The 10,822-nt window shown below is 40.0% G+C and overlaps 1 protein-coding gene across 1 annotated transcript; it reads right to left on the reverse strand.

The window, feature by feature from the left end:
• Positions 1-3,885: 3,885 nt before the first annotated feature.
• On the reverse strand, positions 3,886-8,527 carry KBTBD7 (kelch repeat and BTB domain containing 7). Its single transcript, XM_087814311.1, has one exon. It carries the CDS (start codon positions 8,258-8,260, stop codon positions 6,218-6,220), a length of 2,043 nt encoding a protein of 680 aa, XP_087670437.1. The 5' UTR covers positions 8,261-8,527; the 3' UTR covers positions 3,886-6,217.
• Between the last annotated feature and the right edge of the window lie 2,295 nt (positions 8,528-10,822).

Consider the following 10,822-nt stretch of genomic DNA (forward strand, 5'->3'; position numbering starts at 1 on the left):
CCTCCTGGGACCTATTTCTCCAGAAAAACCTTATGCTCAGTAACCTTGATACTTCTCCCCAAGTAGATGCCTCTTTTAGCAGCTTCTGAGTCAGGCTCCTCTGGAGCAAGTCCACACTCAGCATTCCACCTGGGGGGCCTTCCCCAGCGCAGATGTTGGTATGTCAGCACCCACGGTGACCAGCCCTCTTTGTCCCAGCAGACTTTGCATGAATCTGTTTGTGCACTTACAGCTTTTTCCATGCATCCAAGTTTCAGTCCTCCAGCCTCAATGGGATTTTTACTGTTCAGGAGTATTTATCTAGGGCACAAGCCAGTGGCCTGTCTTGAGATTTCTGGAGCTCCAATTGCCATAGATAGTCTTGGCTGTAGGCATCAAGTGAAAGATGTCCTTTACCTAAAAGCTACATGTGAAAATTAATTCCTAGTCTTGCACTTGCAGTCCCTGTATCTCCATGTCTTCTGCTGCTCCTGATGAAGACCCGCTGTATTTAGAAATTTCTTTTAAGCATTTTTGAAAAAATATTTTTATAGATGAATACTCAGGCCAACCTAAGTGGATGTAATAGTGGGACTTTCACGATTACCTCCTTAAAGATCAAAGTAGTATATGCTGTGTTTTTTGTTAGTGCTATAAAAGCAAAATGCTTTCTATGTTGGCGCTCCTATTTTACTGGGCACCAGTGAATGTGTCCTTATGCTGGAAGTAGACAAAAGTTATCATTTTCTCCTTTACTTAGAGCATGTTAAGTGTTGTGTGGGTTTGCTTAAAACCCTTTCTGTATAAATCAGTTTATTAGGTTTTCTGTTGGGGTAGGGGTTCTGCAATTCTTCCTGACAAAATCTTCCTATCAAGACATGTTCTACTGGCCTAACTCAGCAGGAATAGGAGATAGCAAACAACTTCTCTACTCATCTGTCTGCTTTGATTTAGTACACATGCTTAGCATGGCAATTTTCAACCAGTGTGCTGCAACATGCTTGTATGCCACGAGAATTTTTTAAATATGCGATACCTCACTATTTAGTCAAGGGCACTGACCTCTTTTCCCTTAGTTTATCAAATGAAAAAAAAATTACAACAGCCAACACAATAGCCGCCCAGTGTGAATGAATAAAAAAATTATACCTAGCCTAGCTGGGTGTGGCTCAGTGGTTTAACATCGACCTAGGATCCAGGAGATCACGGTTCGATTCCCAGCCAGGGCACATGCCTGAGTTTCGGGTTCAAGCCCCAGTAGGGGGCGTGCAGGAAGCGGCCAATCAATGATGAACCATATCACTGATGTTTCTATCTCTCTCTCCCTCTCCCTTCCTCTCTCTGAAATCTATAAAGGCATGTTTAAAAAGGAGTAAAAAATATATATATACACACATACCTATTTTTTGTCAGATTGGCAAAAAATATATTTTTTGTTGTACTGCAGAATTTTAGTAATTAGTTTATGTGTGCAAAGAGGTGAAAAAGGTTGAAAATTGCTGGCTTAGTATGTTTGAAGAACATTACTAACCAGAAACCATGGATGTCACATCTCTAGAAAGAAAAAAAATAGTAATTTAATTCCCAATGTGTACCTTAGATTTTTATTTTTTTAAGTAAAAATAAGAATCTGAGTTGACTGCCACTGCCCACAGATCATTCTCAAGAAGCTCTCTGATCTTCATCTTAGCTTCCTATAGATCAGTAAACTTAGGGCTACTTCTTTAGCCCTGCTTCAGAATGCACAAGGTCATCGACTTTCACTTTCCTTCATGAAGACCCTCTTACAGGAAGACTGCAAATGTCATCATTTGTGACAACAAAATCTTCAAAGCAAATGGGAAGGTAACTTGTAGGGAAATCATAATAAAATATGTTTCCTTAAAAAAAAAAAAAAAAAAAGAATCTGTACTGACTTTTCACTTGACTGTTCTGGTTTTAAAGGATAAACTATTGGCTATGTTTTCTGTACTGATGTGGCACCTATTAAATACTTTTGTACTGTGAGTAAAATTTAAAAGAAAAAGATATGGTTACAAGCAGCTAAAATTGCTTTGGAGGTGAGAATATAAAAAGTTGATTCCACTGGAGACAGGTGACTGCCCACAGTAGGATAGTTTCTCAGAAAATGTCTCAAAAATGGAGGGAATGGTATGCAACAGTATCTGTTCCCCAGTGTCTTGGACCATGTTTAGTCCACAAGGTTAAAAAAATGAGGAACAGGAGATGATGGAATAGATGGGGTGACTAAATGGCCCAAAGTCAAGGAGAGGGCACAAAACCTATTGCCTATCTGGTACTCTCAGACTTGGCAGCTTCTGTATACCCTTTTTTTCCATTAAACAACTGGTTTGCCCGGCCGGGCGTGGCTCAGTGGTTGAGCATCAACCTAGATCCAGGAGATCACGGTTCGATTCCCAGTCAGGGTACATGCCTGGGTTGCAGGCTCAATCCCCAGCAGGGGGTGTGCAGGAGGCAGCCGATCAATGACTCTCTCATCATTGACGTTTCTCTTTCTCTCCCTCTCCCTCCCTCTCTCTGAAATCGATATATTAAAAAAAAAAAACTGTTTTGTATATATTTAACCATCTCAATGGTTCTAAAATAGCTTATCAATTAATTCTCTTAAGATTGGTAGTCATATTTTCTATAAGTAATTTTGCCTCTTAATACTTTCATATTTATCACATTTGCTTTAATGAACACTCTTCTAAAGTTGTAATGATGAAAAGGTGTTGAAATTTTTAAGAGGTTATGAGAGATCTCTATGGGCCAGCACCTCAGGGTCCCTAGACTGAGAAATGATTTCAGTTTTAGGGGAAAGTCACAAAAATCTAGGTCTGTACTGTCTTATACAGTAGCCACAAATAGCTATTAAAACATGCTCGTGCAAAATGAAGTATGCTACGGTACATGTGAAATACAGAGTTTCAGACTTTGTATGAAAAAAGAATGTAAAATATATCACTTTTAACAGTATTGATTACTTTTGAAATAATATTTTTGATAGATTGGGTTAAATAAAATAGGTTATTAAAATCAAAAAAGAAAGAAAGAAAAGCTACAGGAGATACATGATAGGACAGAGGCAAAGTAAAACAGCTAAGAAGCATGCAACATAAATTGACTCCAGGAGTTCATATCTAAAGCAGACTGTAGTCTACATATCGCAATTTACAATTTCAAAGACAAGTAAACATTAGCCCTGGCCAGTGTGGCTCAGCTGGTTGAGTGTCATCTCATGCAGTGAAGGGCCGTCAGTTCAAATTCCCAGTCAGGGCACATGCCCAGACTGTGGGTTGGTTTGATCCCTGGTTGGGATGCATACAGGAGGCAACCAGTTGATGTTTCTCTCTCACATTGATGTTTCTTCCTCTCTAAATCAATAAATATATATATATATTTTTAAAAAGGACAAAGACAAGTAAATTTCTTTTGAAGTTTAACATGATGAATGAGTTATAAACTAAAATTACACTTAAATAATTTCAGGCAAACAGTAGTCCCTAGTTTAATGAGCAGTTAGTAGCAAACTATAACTTAAATTTAATACTAAACCCAAATTAAACAAGTTATTTGTTAAAAGTAGTCTTTTACCCTTTTGAAAACTCCAAAGCCACTTATCATTTGAATTTTTAAAGTACTGAAATAATTTGGATTCTCTAAGGTTTTTGAACTAGAGGCACACAGATACAAAACATTAAGATCATTCTAGATCTTACAAATAGTAGCCCTGAAAATGACATTATATTGAGCATTTGTTTAAAAGTGTGCCAATTAAATGCATACTGAGATAAAGGTGCTTTCCTGTCAGGAAGGGATTTCATCATTCTAGTTGTGTCACTCAATGTGTAAGTAAGGGTTTCACACATTTAGCAGAAACACTAAATTAAGAGATCAGATGGCCCGGGTTCTAGTGCCAGTTTTATTTGTAACTAACCATGTACAAATCACTTATCTTTAAAATAATGATTAACACCTATTCCCTAATTCACAAACACATCACGAAACCAAAATCCTTCCCAAGAAAACCTCTTTGTAAACCAATATATTACTACTAACTAGCTTATACCTAACTTAAAAGTTGAGAATGACAACTTAAAAGATTTGTCTTTTATCAATTGGTTGCATACCTTAATTCTGCAGATGAATAATATGGTTGAGATAAGCATTGTCCTATTTCAACCTTATAAAACAAAAAGGTATCAACAGAAGTTACGGGTGAAAAAAAGTTGGCCAAAAAAATAACACTCTAGAGAACTCGCTTTTCTGTTAAAAGCAGTGCTTATACCATCCCTGTTATCAATGGAACAAAAGTTAGCCTTAGGCCACTAAAACATATTTGCTTTATTTCACTAGAAATAATGTTAAGCAGGAATGTCTTGTGGGCTCTTCAAATGGCCAATCAAAATGGCTAAGAAAACAACATTGTGTGTTGTTTTGTTTTAATACTTTTCTTTCCCTCTTTTTTTTCATTCAAAATTCAATTCCCCATCCCAGAGCACACTCCTCAGTACTCCACCAGGGTATAATAAATGTATTTGGTCACTAGAGAATTAACAGAGAAAAGGAATTAGCCTGTTATTGAACAAAGATCCAAGATAATTCTAAGTGGTATAAAAAAATTTATGGACCATAAGCATCTGTATATGTACACCATTTACCATGTATAGGTATTATGAAAACCTTATGTATTTACAGACCCTCTTAAAAGGTAAGCACCTATATGTTCTTGTATTTAACAATGTCAATTTTGTGCAATTTAGTTTCTATTTCTGGCCTTCCCCTCACATCATGGTGATACAAAAAAATAAATAAATAAAAATGAAAAAAACCAAAGACTAGAACATTGGTTCACAGAGAAATACAGAACAGATATAAATACCCTAATAAAATAACCATGTATATCATTGCTTAGGGAAATATTTTAAAGGAAATATACTTTCACTATTGGCCCCAAATGCCATCATCCACTTATGTTCTTTAACGGTCAACTTTTAATACAAAAATACCTTCAAACTGATACTCATTTATAGTAACTTACAAAACTGACAGAATATTTCAATGCTACACAAAACCGTTCTATACACGGCTTAAAAGTTTTAAAGTTCTCTGCTGGCCCTTGATTTTATAGTTGATGGACACAGTAACTACTGATCTCAATAAAATACTGTTTTTAGCTTATACATATTTTCAAAACCAGAATTACCTCACAAAACAGTAAAGAATAAATCACTTCCTGCTGAAGAATCCTCTAAGACAAACACCAAAACTATACAGCCAAAATATTTTAGGAGAGCATATAAACTTTTTAAGACAAGGCGTCACCAATGGACAAAATTTACGTTATTCAATGATTTGTCTAGTGAAAAGGATAGTTTCTCTGATTTGATGAAGCATGTATCAGGTTGCATATGAAAAATATGAACTTACATATCACCTTGGGTTTTTTGTTTGGTTTTGGTTTAGAAGGGTGTTTCAGTATTTGGTGACTCTACTAGAATGGATGTTTTTTAAGATAGAAAAATGGTCATTTAGCAAAAATACATTTTACATTTCAAAATCAGAGGCTAAATTTTTTTAAAACCATGGAATCCTGATTTTTTATTTTTTACTTTCTGTGGGCTTTTCTATTCTGCACTATATCAAAATGAAATCACTATTTAATAAGCTTTATATGTTCAATTTTTTTCATTTGCAAAAGGGAAGAAAACCAAACCAAATTTAACAAACTAGATTAACTTAGAATACTAAAGAATACTTTAAAATTTGGTAAATCTATTACTTTCATTATTCTGAAGGAAAATATAAATCTTCAAAACCCTATCATGTTTCTAGTCTAATTTTCTATTCTAAAAATTAAAAAGTTAAATTCCTTACGGCAGGCACTAAATAGAATTAAAGTTAACAAAAGACTATATTAGATAACCAAAATGTAAACAGTGCAACTAATTAATACAATTCACTGGTGCAATGAATATTTGAACAATGAAAAAAACCACCAAGCATTCTAATGAATTACATAGTTCATTTTTTTGCATATTTTAATCTTGACTTTTAACATAGTAAATTATTATATAGGTTGATTCATGGACTGTTTAAAATTTTTAACATTAGTAATTCAAACATTAGCCTTTCTAAACCAAATCTGCGGTCCTAATCAATTTTTTTTTTAGGAAAAGAATATTTTTTTAAATACATTACATAGCAGTAGAAACATCTTAGTGATTCAAAATATTTACAAAGAACCCTGCTGACCCTGTGCATTTCGCTGAGGTGCAACCTGCACCCAGACTTCATCATCAGAAAAAGAACTTGAACTTCCTGACTCAGAGTCCAGCTCACTGAATCCATCTAAGTCCCAATCATTACTAGACTCACTTCGTGCATCATCTTCCTCAGTGATGAAACTCTGACCAGGTTCAAGGCAAGAAGGATAAACACGAGCACAGAGGCAAATAAAGCCAGAGTCGAACTGCAGAAGACCTAACATGGTACCTATATTAATCCACTGGTCTTCCCTAGTATCATATTCATACACAGTCACCCGGTTTTTTTTCCACTGTGGAGTGGTAGAAGTGATGAGGAGCAACTTTTGGCCATGACTGACAATCTGATAGTTGTGGATCTCTGAGAACAAGGGAATATTACTAATCCTCCGCCATTCTCCCCTGGCTGGGTTATAGACCTTCATGACCGGGATGTCACAGATACAATAGATCTCATCATTGAAGACACAGGCTTCCTGAAAGTCACTACGTTTAAGAGAAGCACAGTTCAACCACATATTGTGGCTAGGATCATAGCAGAGCATGCGCTTACTGTTCACAGCATAAAGGTAGTTCTGAACCACTATTAGTTCAAAGGAATAGAAGGAATGGGGTACAGGAGCCACCAGTGCCCACTGGTTCCTCTGAACACTGTAGCATTCCACTTCCTTCAACTTAATTCCAGTAATTGGGTCTCGCCCACCCAAGATGTAAATGTAGCCATTGAGATAGGCCACATCCATGCCCTCACGACAGAGCAAGCGATCTGCAAGTTGCTGCCAACTATTCTGGGCTGGTTTATACACCCAGAGGTGTTTCCTGGGCTGGGCAGCTAGATAAATGTCATGGTCTGGAGAAACACAGACAGCTGAGGAGGTGATCGTTTTAGTGTGAGCCAAGCTGGCCAAAGGTGATGGCATTGTGTAAATGTCCCCAGAGTATGGGTCATAGCAGAGAAAAGGATCTCGAAGATGTCCAAAGAAGATCACCATCTCCTTGGCACACATACCCAGCCTCTGGGGTGGATTTTCTGCTGTGGATACAACAGAGCTGCTGCTGCTGCTGTCTGGCTTTGGCACCACAGACTTGTATAACATGTCACCATATCTCATCTGCAGGGCCCCTTCAATAAGGTCAAGACAGTACTTCTTCACAATGGGCTTCGTCAACAGCCCTTCCAGGTAATCCTGATCTTGATCAGTGAAATGTGTCCAGCGGACACACTTGAAGACTTCTGCAGCGCTGGGACCCCGCTCCTTGGGAGCCGCCTCCAACCATTGCACCGCAACGTGACACACTGTCCGCTCACTCTCGATATCTAGACTATCCAGGCGCAAAACAGCCTGCAGCTGGGCCAGGGTCAGATCTGCCAGAGTCTCCTCCTGGACTGAACCCATGCGGCTGAGCTGTTTGAAGTTGTGGGCTATGAAGGACTGCGCCTGGGATCGCAGCTTGTGATGGTCGAAGGCGTCAGCGAACTTGAGGATGGCGGTGCAGTTAGCCAGGTCAAGGCGGCGGGCCAGGAAGGAGGCACAGGCCTCCCGCACATACTCCAGCTGTAACATGTCGGAGGCGGCGTAAAGGCGCTGCACGTTGGCCTCACTCAGGGACACGCGACCTGTGTAGCAGTACTCGACCAACACCTCGAAGGACTCGGCATCCACATCGTGCATGGTCACATTGGCCTGCTGGCTCTCGTACATGCCGCCCGTGAACATGCTCTTGAAGTAGGGACATGCGGCAGCCAGCACGTTACGGTTGCAGGAAAAAAGGCGGCCTGTGCCAGGCCCACTGCCGGGCGTCACCACCTCGATGGTCACATCACACAGCAGCCGAGAGTCATAGAAGGACTTGAGCTGTGCCAGCAGGGCTGCAGAATGGGCCGTGTCCTTCAGCTCCTCTGGGCCCGTGAAAAAGGCAGAAACGGAGGGTTTGGAAATCCTCTTAGGCCGCCTCACACCACGGGGACTGGCGAGGCGGCGAGAGCGGGGAGCGTCTTCCCGGGACTGCATGGTGGAGATGGCGGCGGGAGCTGAGGGCGAGCACGGGTTAGGCTAGGAGCGGGCTCTGGCTCCTCCTCACTCACCCTGCTATCGCTGTCGCAACGACGGTACAGCGCGCAGCAGGGGCCGCACCTACTTAACTCCGCACTAGGCAGCGGGGCCGCTCCCTTTATCGCGTAGGGGGTGCCTGACTCACCCGTTCGCAGTTCCGCGCCCTTTCTCTGCCTCAGCTCGCCGTCACTGCCCGCGGGCTGACACCAGGGAGCCGCCGCCGCCGCGCTGGCAGTCCCGACAGCCGTCCTGAACTGCGACTCCCAGGCTGCCTTTCGCGCCTCGAGGCACGCCGGGGCCCTCAGACCCACGCGCATAGGCTGCTGAGCTGACGCCGCTTTGCCTGTTGGGAGTAGTAGTTTGAGTAATAATATCGCGAGGTTTCTTGGGTCAGCCTGCTTTGACTAACAAAATCAGAAAAGCGGTAATTCTCCAGGATCTGGTGGCTTAGCTTTGGCTTTGCTCCATTTTAATATGCATTAGTGACATGATCTCTTTAAGAGAACGTTTCCCTCTTTATAAAATAGGGATAGTACTCATAAGATTGTGTTTGGATGGACTGAGATAAATTGCCTAGGATGTAGGAAGCTCCAATAAATGTTTGTTGATTAGAACAGAAATTAAGTGTTTACGCCGTGCCTAGCATATAAAGATTTAAACATTGTTAGCTTTCCTTTTAGAATTTTTGAAAAATGAGACATCCCCCTAATTTGAAACCATGAGCAATTTGTGCAAAGGAAACTGCCAGTTTTTCATGATGCTTCTTTTGAAAGGTTGTGAGGGGTATTACACTAGTTTCAATAATAAACGATATGCATAGGTTCATTAAGATGTCATAGACAAAAATGACGTCATAGAAAACAGCACTTGTAGATGGCCTTAAATAGGCAAATCAGGAATGTAGGTAGATGAGCCAGTATCTATCGACACTTAATCTCCTAGAGAGCAAGATTATTTTCTCTTTTTATTAAAAATTGAGTATCCGTTTTATGTTTTTTAATTTATCTTTATATTTGAAAGTATTACAGATGTCCCCCCCTTTTCTCCCATTGAACCATTCCACTCCCCCCCAGCAAGATTATTTCCATAGCCTTATTATTATTATTATTATTATTATTATTCAATATATTACAGATGTCTCCTTTTTTCTGCATTGACACCACCCCCCACTCCCCACTTCCCTTCCCAGGCCTTCACCACACTATTGTCTGTGTCCATGGATCATGCATATATGCATATAGATTCTTTGGTTAATCTCTCCCCACCCATGCACCCCCACCTTCCCTCTGAGATTTGTCAATGTGATGCATGTTTCCATGTCACTGAATCAATTTTGTTCATCAGTTTATGTTCTTTAGATTCCACATATAAGTGAGATCATGTGATGTTTGTCTTTCTCTACCTGGTTTATTTCGATTAGCATAATATTCTCCAGGACCATCCATACTGTCCCAAAGGGTAAGAGATCCTTTTTTTTCTTTTTCTTTACAGCTGTAGTATTCCATGGTATGAATGTCCCACAGCTTTTTTATCCACTCATCTTCTGATGGGCATTTGGGCTGTTTCCAGATCTTAGCTATTGTAAATTGTGCTGCTATAAACACAGGGGTGCATATATTCTTTCTATTAGTGTTTCAGGATTTTTAGGATATATTCCTACAAGTGGGATCACTGGGTCAAAAGGCAGCTCCATTTTTAATTTTTTGAGGAACCTCCATACTGTTTTCCATGGTGGCTGCCCCAGTCTGCATTCCCACCAGCAGTGCAGTAGGGTTCCCCCTTTCTCCACATCCTCACCAATACGTTTCATTTGTTGATTTGTTGATGGTAGCCATTCTGACAGGTGTCAAGTGATATCTCACTGTGATTTTAATTTGCATCTTTCTGATGATTAGCGACATTGAGCATTTTTTCATATGCCTCTTGGCCATCTGTGTGTCTTCTTTGGAGAAGTGTCTATTCAGGTCTTTTGCCCATTTTTTAATTGGATTGTTTGTCTTCCTCTTGTGCAGTTGTATGAGTTCTTTGTACACTTTGGAAATTAGCCCCTTATTAGATGCATCCTTGGCAAATATGTTCTCCCACACCATGGGGTTCCTTTGTATTTTGAGACTGATTTCTCAAAATACAAGAAGGGGACGAGAAGCTTTTTAGTTTGATGTAGTCCCATATGTTTATTTTTTCTTTTGTTTCTCTTGCCCTGGGAGATGTATCAGTGAAAATTCCACTAAGTGAGCTGTGACTTACTGCCTATGTTTTCTTCCAGGATTTTTATGGTTTCGCGACTTGCATTTAGGTCTTTTATCCATTTTGAGTTTATTCTTGTGTGTGGAGTAGGTTGGTGATGTAGTTTCATTTTTTTGCATGTGAATGTACCTGCCTGCCCAAGTCTCCCAACACCATTTATCGAAGAGACTGTCTTTACCCCATTGTATGCTGTTGCCTCTTTTGTCAAATGTTAACTGACCATAATGGTGTGGGTCTATTTCTGGGGTCTCTGTTCTGTTCTGTGGATCTATA

The sequence above is a fragment of the Miniopterus natalensis genome, chromosome 2 (genome assembly GCF_054644295.1).
Source record: "Miniopterus natalensis isolate mMinNat1 chromosome 2, mMinNat1.hap1, whole genome shotgun sequence".
Lineage (NCBI taxonomy): Eukaryota > Metazoa > Chordata > Mammalia > Chiroptera > Miniopteridae > Miniopterus > Miniopterus natalensis.